Source organism: Carlito syrichta, unplaced genomic scaffold (genome assembly GCF_000164805.1).
Source record: "Carlito syrichta isolate Samal-C Ts95f unplaced genomic scaffold, Tarsius_syrichta-2.0.1 Scaffold287529, whole genome shotgun sequence".
NCBI lineage: Eukaryota > Metazoa > Chordata > Mammalia > Primates > Tarsiidae > Carlito > Carlito syrichta.
The window spans coordinates 178,922-193,424 of record NW_007231625.1 but is presented as its reverse complement, the minus strand read 5'-3'; the positions used below and the strand labels follow the sequence as shown (position 1 = coordinate 193,424).

At 47.3% G+C, this 14,503-nt stretch overlaps 1 protein-coding gene across 5 annotated transcripts in view; it reads right to left on the bottom strand.

The window, feature by feature from the left end:
* Window positions 1–1,668: 1,668 nt before the first annotated feature.
* The window catches only part of ELMO2 (engulfment and cell motility 2), a 33,678-nt gene continuing 20,843 nt past the window's right edge, over window positions 1,669–14,503 (bottom strand). For 3 of the 5 annotated variants that reach the window (XM_021709865.1, XM_021709867.1, XM_021709866.1), the window contains 11 exons: window positions 10,590–10,712; window positions 10,119–10,253; window positions 9,490–9,594; window positions 9,287–9,395; window positions 8,703–8,839; window positions 7,388–7,551; window positions 7,162–7,274; window positions 6,894–7,001; window positions 5,994–6,076; window positions 4,385–4,462; window positions 1,673–3,210 (listed from right to left, as the gene is read on the bottom strand). In XM_021709865.1, the coding sequence (XP_021565540.1) occupies window positions 3,010–3,210; window positions 4,385–4,462; window positions 5,994–6,076; window positions 6,894–7,001; window positions 7,162–7,274; window positions 7,388–7,551; window positions 8,703–8,839; window positions 9,287–9,395; window positions 9,490–9,594; window positions 10,119–10,253; window positions 10,590–10,712 (1,356 nt within the window). In that variant the 3' untranslated portion in view covers window positions 1,673–3,009. Of the gene's footprint in view, window positions 3,211–4,384; window positions 4,463–5,993; window positions 6,077–6,893; window positions 7,002–7,161; window positions 7,275–7,387; window positions 7,552–8,702; window positions 8,840–9,286; window positions 9,396–9,489; window positions 9,595–10,118; window positions 10,254–10,589; window positions 10,713–14,503 lie in introns of all 5 variants that reach the window. The other 2 variants (XM_021709864.1, XM_008052811.2) reach the window with 1 other exon arrangement.

The following is a 14,503-nucleotide window of genomic DNA, read 5'->3' as shown; positions in this document are numbered from 1 at the left end:
GCAGGACGTTGCTGCCGCGCCGCGGGATGGGCGGTGACTTCCGCCGGAAGCCCCTGAGGGGATGGGTGGAGCCGGGGCGAGGCGGGACGGAGCCCGGGCGCAGCGTCCGGTGTGGTCCTGTCTTTCACATTCTCTGCGTCCACACGCAACACGGTTCCGTCCTCCGCGAGTCCTGCCAGCGCTGAGCGCAGCCATGTGTTGCAATTGTTTATCTCTCCTGCGCTCAAGCAGGGGCTTGATCTGGAGCCCCGGTGCCTGCTAGTATTCTGCACACAGCGAGCATACAAAAAAATGGTCATCTATCAACTTTTATTGAACAAATTGTTTTTCTTATGTCCAGTCCAGTGCTGGGCAACTGTGGAACGGACCTCGAAGATAAGTATCTCATGAGCTTTCTCTGGGAGTTCAAACCATCAAGGGAATGGTGTCAGGGGCATTAATTACATTTTAAGACGTAGGAACGAGAATATTCAAGAGGAAAAGAAAATTGAATTAAAAAAAAATGTAAGATGCAGGAGATCCAGTACTAATAAACATTTGTGAACTATTTTGTGTGCGTGAAACTTTATAAGAATTTTCTCCATTTCAGTACGTCGACTAGGGAGGGAGGATCTCAGGCAGAGATGGAAGAAACCTAAAAGAGGGGGTGAGCAGTCTCCAGCTGTGTTGGAGCCCAGGTTATTTATAACTATGGTGGCTAAATGGCCAGGGAGTGGGTTGCAGTGGCCCCAAAATGCCAGCCTAGGGAATTCATCTTGCAGGATGGATTAAAAGGGGCAGCATTTGCAGCCAAAGGAGGACATTAGGCCAGGGCAAGTTAGGCTTGCACATTCAGGCCATTTTGCGCTTGTTGTTCCTCCTGGGCTCTCTGGCACTAAGACCGACTGCATACACAGATCCTTGCAAGTGACTCAGCTGGACTCCCTGGCCCCTCTGAACAGAGTGTAAGCAGTGCTTTGTGCAACTGCTGCTGTCGCCACCGCCAGCTGGCATCATGCAGGCATGAGTTCATTCAGTGCTTACCAAGCACCTACAATGGTACTGATCACTGCCCAAGGTCTTGGCTTTTATTCAGTCCTCAAGGCCTGTATTGCATGCACTTTCTATGCCTTTTGAAAGAGCTTGTCTTCACTCCCTTCTCTCTCAGCAGCAAGAGAAAGTATTTATTTTCATAACTGCCCTCATTCAAACCTCCCAGCTACCAAGGCCAAGGTTTGGAGCAACAGCCTAAAACACCAGCTGTAAGGCTGGGCACTAAGCACAGGCAACACACAGGGTGAAGAGCGTGTCTTCTTTGTACGGCACAAGTACTCGAGCTGTTCCCTGGCTGTGTCCCTGGCAGGGAGAAGAGGAAGGACGTGTTCATGGGGGTGTACAGTATGCCTTCCATCCTGCTGTACCCAGCAGGGCTGAGCAGAAAACACTTTGTCCTTGTGCAGCAATCTGTGAGCATCCTTAAGCAGCAGGTGTGTGTCTGTGTGTGGTAGTGCTGGGGGGGGGAGGACAGGGTGGATAATGAGGAGAAAGGGACTCTTGGAAGGTGGCTGAGGGCTCCAGCTGGAGCTCTCCTGTCTCCTAGACACACTGAAGTGAAGGCTTGCCAAGGTGAAGTTTCCACCCCTCTCCAGGGAGCAAGTGCAGAGAAACAGCTGTTAACGGGAACCACAGTTTGTACATGAAAGAGTATTTATTGAAAACATGGTTACTGACAGGAAGCTCCTGGCGGCTCTCTAGATACAATCTTGACTCACAACTGGAAGTGCTACTTTTCTTTCCCTCAATTTAATCTTCCCCAAACATTCCAACCTAGGATAGGTAGATCTTATATAAATATATATACACGTCTGTATAAGTATGGCCTATAGTAAAGAAAATATATAGTACACTCTTCATTGGGTAGTACCTACCATGCCAGCCTACCAATACTGAATGCTACTGTGCTAACGTACGTCCAAGGAGAGAGGCCACGCATGTGGTTTGCAAGTGCGGCAGCACCAGGGAAGCCCCATTGGCACAGCTGCAGCCTCAGTGGCCTCAGCCAGCTCCCTGAAATCATGGCCAATGGCAGATACCACAGCGCTAGGAAGAAAGGGAAGGGAAGGGAAACTTCCTGGTATCTGGAAGGCCAAAGGAAAACAAACTTTGTAGGGGAGGGGATAGGGAGGGGAAGGCTGCAATTCAGGTTAGGTGGAAGATTTCTCGAGGAATGAAAGGATATAAATGTGGGGGAAGGGGATGAACTCTCGTGACCTCACCAGAGTCCAGGTCCAGGCCCCAGTTGGGCTTTCCCTGCAGTGTTCCTGGAGACGAAGAGGGCGGACTTAGCTTGGAGGTCTTTGACTTGCCAGGATGAGACTGAGAGCTTGTAGGGAGACACTTCCATCTGCCCTGATAACTGCATGGGCAAGAGATCTAGTGGCTCTAGAGACCAGAGATGTCAGAGCTAGAACTCAGAAGCAGCAACATCTTGGCACCATGTGAGGCTAGAGTCAGCCCTCCTGAAAAAGACAAAAGTGAAGGCCCAAGGCCTGTACTGAGATCTGAGACACAGGCATGGGCTGCCAAAGGCAGTCACTCCAAGGCTCTCAACATGCCCAGCACATCTGTTCTCTGCAGGCAGCCTTTCTTGGGCCAGTTCTTGTCCATGTGGGGATCCAGCTGACCAGAGAGCAGGCTTAGGAAGAAAAGGTGAGTGGCTGTTGTTATATCCATTTCAGGAAGGAGTTTCTTGGGCCAGAAGGCAAGGGCTTCTGCTGTTCATTCCTCATGGCCCGATCCCAGGCTTCACGGTGATGTGGAGGGCAGAGCACCCTGCCTTCACGACTCTTAGTGGACGGACCAAGAGGAAACTCTGGGTGGTCCAAGATGGGTTTGAGAAATGGCTGGCATTTACTGGCCACCAAAATCACTACAGATTCTGTACAAGCAAAAGACAAGGCACCAGATTGTGAGTGTTTCTCCTGGGCCCAAAATCCCTTTCCCTGGGTACCACTGTCTCTGGCTCCAGGCTCAACCATAGTGATAGACAAAGTCATAGCTGCTGGGCTCCTTGGGGACAGGGGGTGGGGCTTCAGGAATCTGGATGTTCTCTAGGTCCAGGAGCCGCAGCTTCATCTCCATGCTCAGTAGGGTGTCCAGGTCACTCTTGGTCAACTCACTGGACATGTCCTTCCCCAGAAGGGCACTGAGGCCATCAATCCAGATGCAGTACTGTGGGGAACAAGTTGTAAAATGTCACATGGTGGCCTCTGGTCAGCAGGAGATCCTGCCAAGTGTCAAGGTCTCTTTCCTGGTGGGACTCACAACAGTCCCTGTTGGAATTGTTCAGTATAGACAAAACTGATTTGGAATACTAGCAAAGATAAATTAGGAGGTAATCACACAATTTCTCAAACATCTGGTTTTTTATGAGGGGGTTTACTTTAAAACTCCTTACAATAATATGACCTTAAAATGTAGTTGATGAATACAGCAAAGTGAGACCTGAGAACTGGGGCATCACCTACCTGACGTTGCCTCCAAATTTGGAAATGGGAGGGAAATATACATTAGGTGAAAAAAGCAAGACACTCATAGGAATCACTGTGGTATCTCAATTTAAAAAAAAGTCAGTTGAAAGAATGCCAGCCAGTAATTGTTAAAAAACAAGTACTAAAGAAACTGAACTGGAGGGTAAAGAAACTGGACCGGAGAGTCCTGTGCTAAGAAGGGGAATAGCCAAGATGTCTTCTCAACTACCCCTCAGCTCCTCCTGCTGTTTTCCTTTCTCTGTGCCTTTGCTCATTTGGTTCCTCACCTACTTGTTTTTCATTTCCTCCCAACAAAGTTCCACCAGCAGCATCTCAGGCCTGGCCTAAGAGTCTCCTCTCCCAGAAGCCCCACTCTAGTTCCCACTGATGGCTCTTAGAGCTCACCAGGCATGCAGGATCTCAACTGCAGTTACTCATTTAGTATCTAGGATCTTCCAGTGCTGTAAATAGAAGTGTAAGGCCCTTGTTAGAAGAACTGGACCATCTGGCTTCAGAATCGACTAGATCCACTACAACATGTGACTGGGAGTCCCAGGAGAGAGGATCTGTCAAGTTCTCTTGAGTAACTGGCTATGGAGAAACTGAAAAGAGGAGACTTTCTGAGTCCTCAGCAAATGAGTTATCCCCGATTGACCCCATCTTTCTAATGACAACCTATGGCTGCAGTTGAAGAGCAATGTGGAGACCCTAGCTCAGGGGTGAGAGGCCCACAGCGTGACAGGTGGTTGGTGTCCTACAGTCTTCATGATACACTGTGGCCACCTGCCACAGGGGACGTTCCTGTTCTACCCACTCCTCCCTCCAGCTGAAGAATCATGGAGCGGGCTCTGTTGTCTAAGTGCCACACAGCTCACCTCATACTTATTAGGTGCAATGAAGTTTAAGGTCTCATCAGGGTCATACAGGATGGAGAAGGCCAATTCCAACACCTCCTGAATGAGAAAGGGTTTCCATTACTTAGAGCAAGGGAATGGCTTGGGCTCTGCACACCAAGATCTTGGCCAAAGTCCTAGTAACCTGGCACCATCACTAAATGTACTGATTCAGATGTGATGTCATCAAGGCCCCTCAGCAGGCACACAGTGTGGCTGGAGATGAAGCTCATATTAATTAACTTACCCATTCCCCACCCAAGTCACACCTAAGATGTGGTAATACTTTCAATACTGAAAAAAAGTCAATGAATGTCAGAGTCCATGACTGTAAGTTACCCTAAAAGTTCTTCTATATTACCAAGATGATTGATTTTCTCTATCATGCTGTAATTGGTATAGTAATACCTTAACTGTTTAAAAAAAAATAGACACACACAAAAACAAATTGTGGACAAATATGAGACTTAAGCATCAACAAAGTATGTGACTGTAATGGACTGAAACAAATGTAATTTACTTAAATCCTTGAGTTCCTAATAATAGTAAGAAACAGCAGAACACACAAAATTGGCCATTGTTTCAACAATACTATAGAATTAGCTCGTACATAAAAGAAGAATCAAGCATGTATCTCCCTTTCTTATATGAACTGTACCACTGGGAAACCAATAGTAGATAAGGGCAAGTTTCTCTTCAGAGAAGTAGTTAAACTCATAAATGAAAAGGAATGACTGTGTTCAAATATCACTAGTTTGCAAGTCTGTGTTGACTAATGGAATGAGGCATTGTGTACCAACAGTCCGCTAACATCACAAAAAGAGAGACAACAAGACATTTTGTGTCTCTTGATAGAACATAATGCCATCTATGATGTCGTCTTGCCAGAAAAAGTTAAACCTGAACTGGGTCAAACCTCTAGATTCCTCTGCCAATGTAGGGGTCTGGAACAGAGGAACAAGTTAAACAGTAGCTTGGGGAAATAATCAAACAACCTCTGTGTCTTCAACTAATAAACTGCAAAAAGAAAACAGACAGAAAAAATGGAGGGGAATTTATGAATTAAGAAACTTAAAAGACTAATCACAATGTGTAGCCCTTATTTGGATCCTGGTTTAAATAAGATGGGTATGAATGTGTGTATATATATTCACTTATAAACATTTATATATTTTTAGAGGCAATTGGTAGAAATTCAAACACCAATGGAATATTTGATATTGAACAACTACCCAAGTACCAACTACTTTTATTTACTGTTATGTGTAACAATGGTACTGCAGTTATGTTAACTGAGTCTCTATATTTTAGAGCTATATACTAAATACAGATAAAACAGTATGATACTTGGGACTTTCTTCAAAGTAATAAGGGAGAGGAATCAGTGGATGGGCAGAATTTGCCATGGTGGCTGAGTCTGGGTGATGCATTTATTTATTTTTGTGTATATCCAAAATTCTTCTTAATAAAACATTCAGGAATAATTTAAAGAGAGAGGAGAAGAAAGCGAGAACACCTAAGAAACCCTCCCTGCTGACTGTATTCTCCAGGTGTCACTGTGACGGACACACACACTTGCCTCTGCACTCACCTTGTTCTGCTTCAGAGCACTTTTCTCTTTCATGTGGGGACAATCTTTTCCAGTAACAATGGCCTTAATGTCTGCAACAGGAACTGAGAAGTGATGGGAATTAGCCTCTGGAGGCCCACACTGCAAGCTGGTCAGTGCCTGCTTCAGTGCTGGAAGAGACGTGCTGGGGTAACGCCCAGGAAGCCTCAGTCCCTAAACTCAAAGGGCGGCATGGGCTCAGCAAGGGTGGGAGTGGAAGGTGGCCTTGTACTGGACCCTCCTCCTTGGGTACTTTCCTGTGGACCATGGCCTTATAAGGCTGGGTCAGAGTTAAGTGGGGGATGTTTCAGGGCTCTTGGATTTACCTCCCCAAGGACTGGAGCCTTGGACACTCACTTCCCCTCCCCTTCACAACAATGGAGATGACAATGCCACCAGAGCACACAGCAGTGGCAGCTAACAGTTATGCTGATGGCCTGTAGCCTCTGTTTTTAAGTGTGTCACATATATGACTCATGCAGTCCTCTTAGGGGGAAGTGTGGTAATTATTCCCATTTTACAGAAGAAACTAAGGGAGAAGGGAGAACTAACTTGCAATTAACTGCAATCCACAGCTAAATAGGGGCAAAGCCAGGATTTGAATTCAGGCAGTCTGGCTCCAGAGCTTCTGTTCTTACTTCTCTTTCAATGCAGTATTGTACCAGCCTTTGTGATCCACACAACACTCTGATATCTGTGATCATGTTAATTCTCAAAACAACCCTGTGGGGTAGGCCAGGAAGAGACCATCTCCAACAGGTAAGGAAACAGGTCCAGAGGGATAATGGGTGCAAGACCAAGCAGTCTGCAACAGTCAGGACTACAACTCAGGGCTCCTGATGAGTTCAGTTACCAGGCACATCAACAGAGAAATGAACCTACTTTTCTCCTGCAGGGATTCGAATGTCACCTCCCCTTGCGGGTTGTCATCCAGGTCACCATAGTGCAGCACCTTGTGGTTCAGTGCCAAGCGGCAGTACCAGAACCGTTCTGGAACACAGGGGAAGCCAGCAGGTGAGCAAGGACAGTTCTGGGAAAGCAAGATGTTGGCCTGTGGCCCGCCTGCTCCCTGCAGGGTCATCTAAGCAAGCTCCTCCTGGCAGCAGGGGGAGTGGCTGTGGGGACCAGCCTGGTGCCTGCAGACCCTCACCTTGCCTTCGACGGTTCCCGATCTTGCGGAAGCTGCTGCCCTCACAGAGCCGGTTGAGGCGCTGCTGCTTGATCAGCTCAAGGATCTCAGGCTGGATCTTCTCCCGCAGCTCCCTGGTATGGACATGCCCAGAGTGAGCAGAAAGTCATGGGAACAGCAGAGCTCTGGAAGGCAAGCAAAGCTGGCAGCCGCCTCCCCCACCAACCTCCTCTGGAATGGCACTTACACAATTGGTGGGGACTGGAAGTCATCCTGACTCATCCTCTCAGACTGGCGCAGTCGTAGAATCTCAGAGTAGCTCAGGCTACGCAGTTTGCTCTTGAACTGATCCAAAGAGTTGGGTTTGGAGGGCAGAGCTCGAGTGATCTGCTCTCGGACTACCTGCATAACCTAAGAGGAAAAGAAGGGAGCTGATTCATGCCACTGCTCTGAGAAACAGATGGGCTGATTCTGCAGCACCAAGGCTCTCTCCTACTCGGTGTCTTCAGCAGAGCAGGCACTTACAGACATGTGCTGGGTGAATAAAAGGTGGCTATTCAGGTGAAATGACTGACTAACAATGACAACTGACAATGACAGATGTTTTATTTTTCATATTTCAATTAGTTAGTGTGTGGGGAAATGAGCATAGGTTTTTAGAATCAGAAATGGGATCAGATCTTGACTCTGTCCTTTAATCTGTTCCTTGAGCAAGTCACTTAACACTCTCAGGCCTCCACCTACTCATCTTTAAAATGAAAGAAAGACAGACACATCTTCTGATATGTGCTCCCATAAAGAATGTGAGGTGCTACATGGAAGGCAAGCACAGTGCCTGGCATGCTGTGATGTGTTACAAAACGTATTAGTTTCCCTAAAACAACAACTGTTAAAGAAAAAAAACAGGATACCACACTGTGTGTGGCAGGATCTCACTTATGAAGGAAAAATCTATAGGAAAAAGAAGACTAGAGGAAAACGTGAAAATGGTTGTTGCTGGGTGGTAGAATTACAGGCAACTTTTTCTTCTTTATACTTCCCAAATTTTTAATGATGAGATGATCAAAACACTCAAGCCCTAGCTTCTCAGCTTCTGAGGGCCTGGTGTGGTGTTCAGCATAGAGTGAGTAGTCAGGAAGCACCAAGGGATGATTTGATTAAGCACCCTGGACATGCCCATCATCAGTGTACCCTCATCTCTCCTAACACTCCCAGTTGACAAAATGACAGCAGGTCCTGCATACAGGAAGTGCTCAATAAGCCTCAGCTACTCTTGCTATGCTTAGTTTCCTATTCCTTAAGGAGGACAGGAATGGCAGGGGCTGGCTTCAATGGGCAAATGAGGGCCTAGGGCACCAAGGGGAAGACACCTCCACAAGGTTACAGATGAAGCAACAACCAGATGGGCCTGAGGCTCTCCAATGCCTCCATCCTGTGACTCAGCTCTGCAGACCAAGCTGCTCTTCCAACTCAGGGATTCTCCAGGCGCTGGCCAGCTGTCAGAGGCTGCCGTGTGATGCAGTCTCCTTGCATGGGCCTTAGAGTAGCTCAGAGGTACTGACCTTGTTGAAGTCCTCTGCTGTTGCCCTCATCTCCTTCCAGGTCTTGTTCAACAGCTGGATGCAGATTCCAAAGAGCTCTTCAAACGCTCGGTCGTGGGTAAAGAACATCGGGTGGTAGTCGTTGCGTCCTTCATTTGCTGCGGAAGTAAAGAAACAGGGAAAGAATGAGGCTTCTGCCCACAGGGGTCTGAGCGCTCATGTTCAGAAACTGGATTCTCTTTACCAAAGTCCTGAGGAATAAAAGCAGATCAAAGACTGTGGCTAATGAGGAGTGCAGGGTGGGCTCCACTTCCTTAGCTTTCTTCTCGGTCCACCTCTGCCCTGTTACAGACTCAGCTAGCTCTAACCATAGAGATGGGTAGCTTTGGAATACAGTTCAAACTGCCAGCTCAAAGAAGCTACAGCCATGATTCCATAAACAAGGATAAGATGAATTTCAGTGCATGCAGTGATTTTAAAGAAACAGCAACAAAACCCATATAAGGTTGTCCAGTCCCAATGACATGTCATTGTGTATAATCCTTAGTCTTACTAGGCTCATGACAGGGGGTGGCCAGAGGAGGAGGGGCAGCATGGAGACTTACGCAGTTCTCCAACCTGCAGGATTTCACAGAGCATTTTGGTGAGCTCAATGGCACTGCGGCCAAAGGGGCATTCATGTTTGTCTTCTCGGCTGCTGTTCTCCAAGACAATCTGTGGGAGAGGTGGAAAGGGAGAATTAGGGAGGTGAGGGAGGAAGGTGACAGATGTGACACCAGGACCCAGAAGGCCAGCTCCCTTGCCTTACCCGGATATAGGTGTCCTGGTGGACTTTAGCCAAGTACAGCATGTTGTCCAAAGCCAGCATTCCAGGAGGTGTCTGGGTAAAGTCCATGGCTGGGTTGATGTGATTCTGGAGAAATAAAGACACCAACTTGAGACTTGGTAGTCTCCCTCCATGCAGTGTGACCCAAGGGAGCCCTCTCACCCCTCTCTATGCTGCCAGCACTTGGCAACTCCTGTGTCCTTGCTCTCTTCATGTCCATTTCCTCTACTGAACTGTGAGCTCCTAAGCTCTGGCCGCCTCATGGTATATCCCAGCACCTAGTGTGCTGCCAGTCACCGAGTAGGTGGTGTGCAATAAATACTTATTCAAATTAACGCCATCCTCAAGCCACATTGTATCACAAAATATTCCCACTAGCTTTGTAGAGAACCTAGCTGCTTTAGCAAGAGGACAGGTCCCCTCTACCCACTTTGGCCTCCAGGGTTGTTTCACGGGGCCAAATGGTGCTTATAAACTTGCAAACCAAGCATCAAGTCCCCCCGCCCCATTTCTTACTGTCACCTATTCCAGGGCCACCATTATGGAAGGGGGTTGTCAGAGGTCCCCGTCAGGGGAGAAGGGCTGCCACCATCCATGCTTTGGGTACTTACAGTAAATCCTAGCATTTTGTAGTCCTTGGTGTACATGGCTTTGCGTTTTTCAGTCCCACTCCCGGGAACATTGTTTGAGTCAGACTCTGCATCAAATGCAATCCTCCTCAGTTCAAATATAATGTCTCTCTGAGCCTGAGAGGTGAAAAGGACAGTCAGCAGATGAACCAGCTAGCCAAGTAAAGCAAGGAAAGTAAACAGTGGGTCAGGTTTCTTGGGCCAAACTCTGGCCCCAATCAATACCTAAGGAGGCATCACTTTTACCAAAGCAGGATAGAACTGGGTGTGGAAAATAGAGAGTCACCCTGCAGGTGCAGGTCAGGTTAGATTTTTCAGAGCAGATGCCAACTACTTCTGCAAACAAAGACCAAGCACAGTGCCTGGCACATAGAATAGGGATGAACTGCACCACAGCATGAGCAAACTGTACATGACATCAACCAGAAAGGCCATGGCCCACTTGGCACCTACTTGGTCATTGGGGTCCATCTTAGTCATCATTCTTTCTTCCAGAAGGTTAAAGGTCAAGACTTGGAGAACATAAAGCTGATGGGCCATCTCAGTTTTGATTGGGCGGTTCCCTCGGATCACATGCTAGAAAAAGCAAAGGCAGGAAGCAGGGGACTGAAATGGTTGTCCCTTTTGCTGAAGAGCCACATCCATGCTAGAGAGGGACTATGCCAGGCAGGGAACAGAACTTTCCTCCCACACATGGACTTCATGTTCTAAAAGGGAGGGAGTATGAATGGCTCAGTTCAGGCAGAAATGATTCACCACAGGCCTGAAGGGTGCCATCCCTCCCTGGCACTCCCCTGGGCAGGGGAAGGGGAATGAATAATTCGCTCTCTCTTTCTCCTGTCATTCTATATATATTCCCCTCGCTGCATCCCCCACACAAGTCTCTTTCTTGCCTCTAACTTGTACTCCCCACTATGTGCCCCTATCCATCATCACCTCTTCTTTTGTCCCTTGATGTCCACCCCGACTTTAGGTCCTTTTGTTCTCTCTCATCTGTCTGTCTGTCCCTTGCATGCTCTATGTCCCTCTGTCTGTCCTGGCTGATCAACACTTGATCATGCTCATGTCGCTCACTATCCTGTTCTCGCTCCTTGCTCTTGCTTTCCATCTCACTCCCCGTCTCACCCACAATCATGAATCCTGCCACTCTTGGTTCTTTCTGACCCAAACAAGACTGCCACTCAGTTTCTTGAATTCCCTGCCTCTGTGTCCTTCATAGTCTCCTACTCAGTAGTTCTGTGTCTCTAGGACTGTGCTGTCCAGGAGAGTGGCCACTAGCCATATACAGTTATCTGCATTTAAATCAGTTAAAACTAATTTAAGTCCGTAATTCCAGCTACTTGGAAAGCTGAGGCAGAAGGATCGCCGGAGCCCAGCAGGTCGAGGCTGCAGTGGCTGGGAGCGGCCACCGCACTTCAGTCTGGGCGACAGAGTGAGACTCCAACTCAAAAAAAACCCACAAAACTAATTTAAGTTAAAAATTCAGTTCCTCAGTTGCACCAACCACTTTAAGTGTTCAACAACAGTCACATGTAGGTAGTGGCTACCGCAGTGCAGTGTAGACGCAGAACATTTCCATTCATATAGAAAGTTCTACCAAACATCACTGTTCTAACACTCTCAAACTCTAGACTATTCTTTTTAAAGCCCCCTCGAACTTTGGGTCAGCTCTCTCTAGAGCTTGCTCTGGCTCTAGATCAATCTCTTTAGACCTGCACAATCCAATTTTGCAGCTACCAGGCCCATGGAATGTGGTTAGTCCCAATTGAGATGCTCTTTGAGTGTAAGCGCACACCAGATCTTGATGACTTAGTAGAAAAAAAGAAAATGTAAAATATCTCATTTAAAATGTTTTACATTTATTACTTGTTGAAATGACAGTGTTTTGGTTATCTGGGGTTAAGTAAAATATATTATTGAACTTAATTTTCCCTATTCTTTTTCAGTGTTGCTACTAGAACACTTAAACCCTGACCCATGGCTGGGTCAGCATTTCTACTGGACAGCCCTGCTCTAGGCCTCTTCCCACTGTAAGGCTCTGGAGCTCTCTCCCTTCTCCTCTCTTTTGCGAGATCTGCACTGCCCAGTACAGTGGTCACAAGCCACATGTGGCATTTACATTTATTTATTTATTTATTATTATTATTTTTTTGAGTTGGAGTCTCACTCTGTTGCCCAGACTGAAGTGCAGTGGCCGCTCTCGGCCACCGCAGCCTTGACCTGCTGGGCTCTGGCGATCCTTCCGCCTAAGCCTTCCAAGTAGCCGGAATTATAGGCATGAGCTACCACGCCTGGCTGATTTTTTGATTTATTGTAGAGATGATGAGGTCTCGCTGCCCAGGCGGGTCTCGAATCTGCGGGGTCAGGCAATCCACTCACCTCAGCCTCCCAAAAGCACAGGCTGAGCCACCAAGCCCGGAGGCATTTACATTTAAACAGAAAGTAAAATAACGGATTCAGTTCCATAGCCACACTAGACTCATTTCAAGTGCTCAAGGGCCACACATGGCTGGTGGCTACCATTCTGGACAGCACGTCCATAAGCCAGAGGGTGTGCAACCTCTGCCCATACCCCTCCCTCTGATGGGAGACAGTGTCCAGCCCTCCATCTCCTTCTAGGTCAAGGGCATGCCCTCTCTGTCTCTTGAGCAGATCTCTTTTCTTAGCTCAGTCTCAGTGTTGCTCTCAGCTCCTCAAACTTCCTTTCTCGTTCTCAATTCTGTCCCCACCTCCAGTTTCCCTTTCCCTCCTCTCTCCCCAGTCTCTCTCATGGCCCAGGGGCTCCACCTCCACTGCCATGTCTCATCCCCACCCCTACACACAGCCTTTTCTTCTCCTTTGTTCCCTCTTGCACCATCCCGATTTCTCCCTACTGCCTACCCCATTCCTTCCTTCCTGCTTTTCATTCATTTTAATGCTCTTTCTTAAACTTAAGAAGCATAATGGCAAAAGGTAGTTAACTGCTCTAGCCATCAGTGGCTTAAAGTACAGCTCCAGTCTGTTGAGTTATACTTTCAGAAGTTTTACCTGCAGTCATTTTTTTTTTTTTTGAGTTGGAGTCTCACTCTGTCGCCCAGGCTGGAGTACAGTGGCATGCTGCTCATGGCCACTGCAGCCTCGAACTGCTGGGCTAAGGCAATCTTTCTGCCTTAGCCTTCCAAGTAGCTGGAACTACAGGCGTGTGCAACTATGTCCAGCTAATTTCTCTTGATTTATTGTAGAGATGAGGTCTCACCAAGTTGCCCAGGCTGGTCTCGAATCCTCTCACCTCAGTCTCCCAGTGTTAGGATTATAGGCAAGCCACCAGGCCTGGCCTTAGCTACAGTCTTATTTGACTATCAAGTATCTCAGGACCTAAGTTCTCTGCAACTCAGTGAAATCCCTGGACTTCAGTGCCAGAATGAGTCATTTCCTGCCAGACCACTTAAGTCCTGAGTTTTGATGCTGAGCTGCTTTCTATAGTGGAATCTCTACTTGTTCACAGGGTTTTTCCAGAAATGAGCTAAACTTCTAACTCCATTAAGGTAAATAATAAGACAAACATAACTGAATTTCCCTCAGAGGGTACCCTTACTCCTACACACGCAGAGGAGGGTGCCCAGACAGCTTCTCAGGATCGTAGACAGGAATGCATGGGAACCTGTGCACTCCCTCTCACCTGTGGGCATTGTTCTAGCATTTACTCACGCCCCTCCTGCCAGACTGGTGGCTGGTGTGACCAGGGAAGCAGCCAGCAGGGAGGAGCCAGTTCTGCAAGGTGAAGTCTGGCAGCCTCTACTGTTTTGAGCAGCTGACTGCTCAGCTTGGCAAGTGCTCAGAGCTTACTTCTGTAGTTCTGTCATCTCTGCGTCCTATCCTGCCAATTCAAGCAGAGGCTTACCTAAGTGCTAGATGCCCTACTGAGCACGGTACACACACAAGCTCATTTAGTCGTCACGTCCAGATGAACACGAGTTCAGAAAATTTAAGTGGATTCCTCAAGATCAAAGACTGGGAAACCACATTCAGCATTATTAATTCTTTTAAACCTGACTTCCAATTTTTCATTTTTCTTCCTTCCCTGTGGTCTCCCAGCATTCCCTTGTTTTTGACAACTGATAAAACTGCTTTCTGCAATCCCCCTACTGGGAATATATCCTGAAGAACTCAAATCACTCTATAAAAAAGATACCTGCACACGTATGTTTATCGCAGCATTGTTCACAATAGCAAGAACCTGGAAGCAACCATGCTGCCCATCAAAAGAGGACTGACTTTAAAAAATGTGGTACATATTCGTGATGGAATACTACGCAGCCATAAAAAAGAACAAAATCATGAATTTCGCAGCAACCTGGATGGAACTAGAGTCTATAATACTGAGTGAC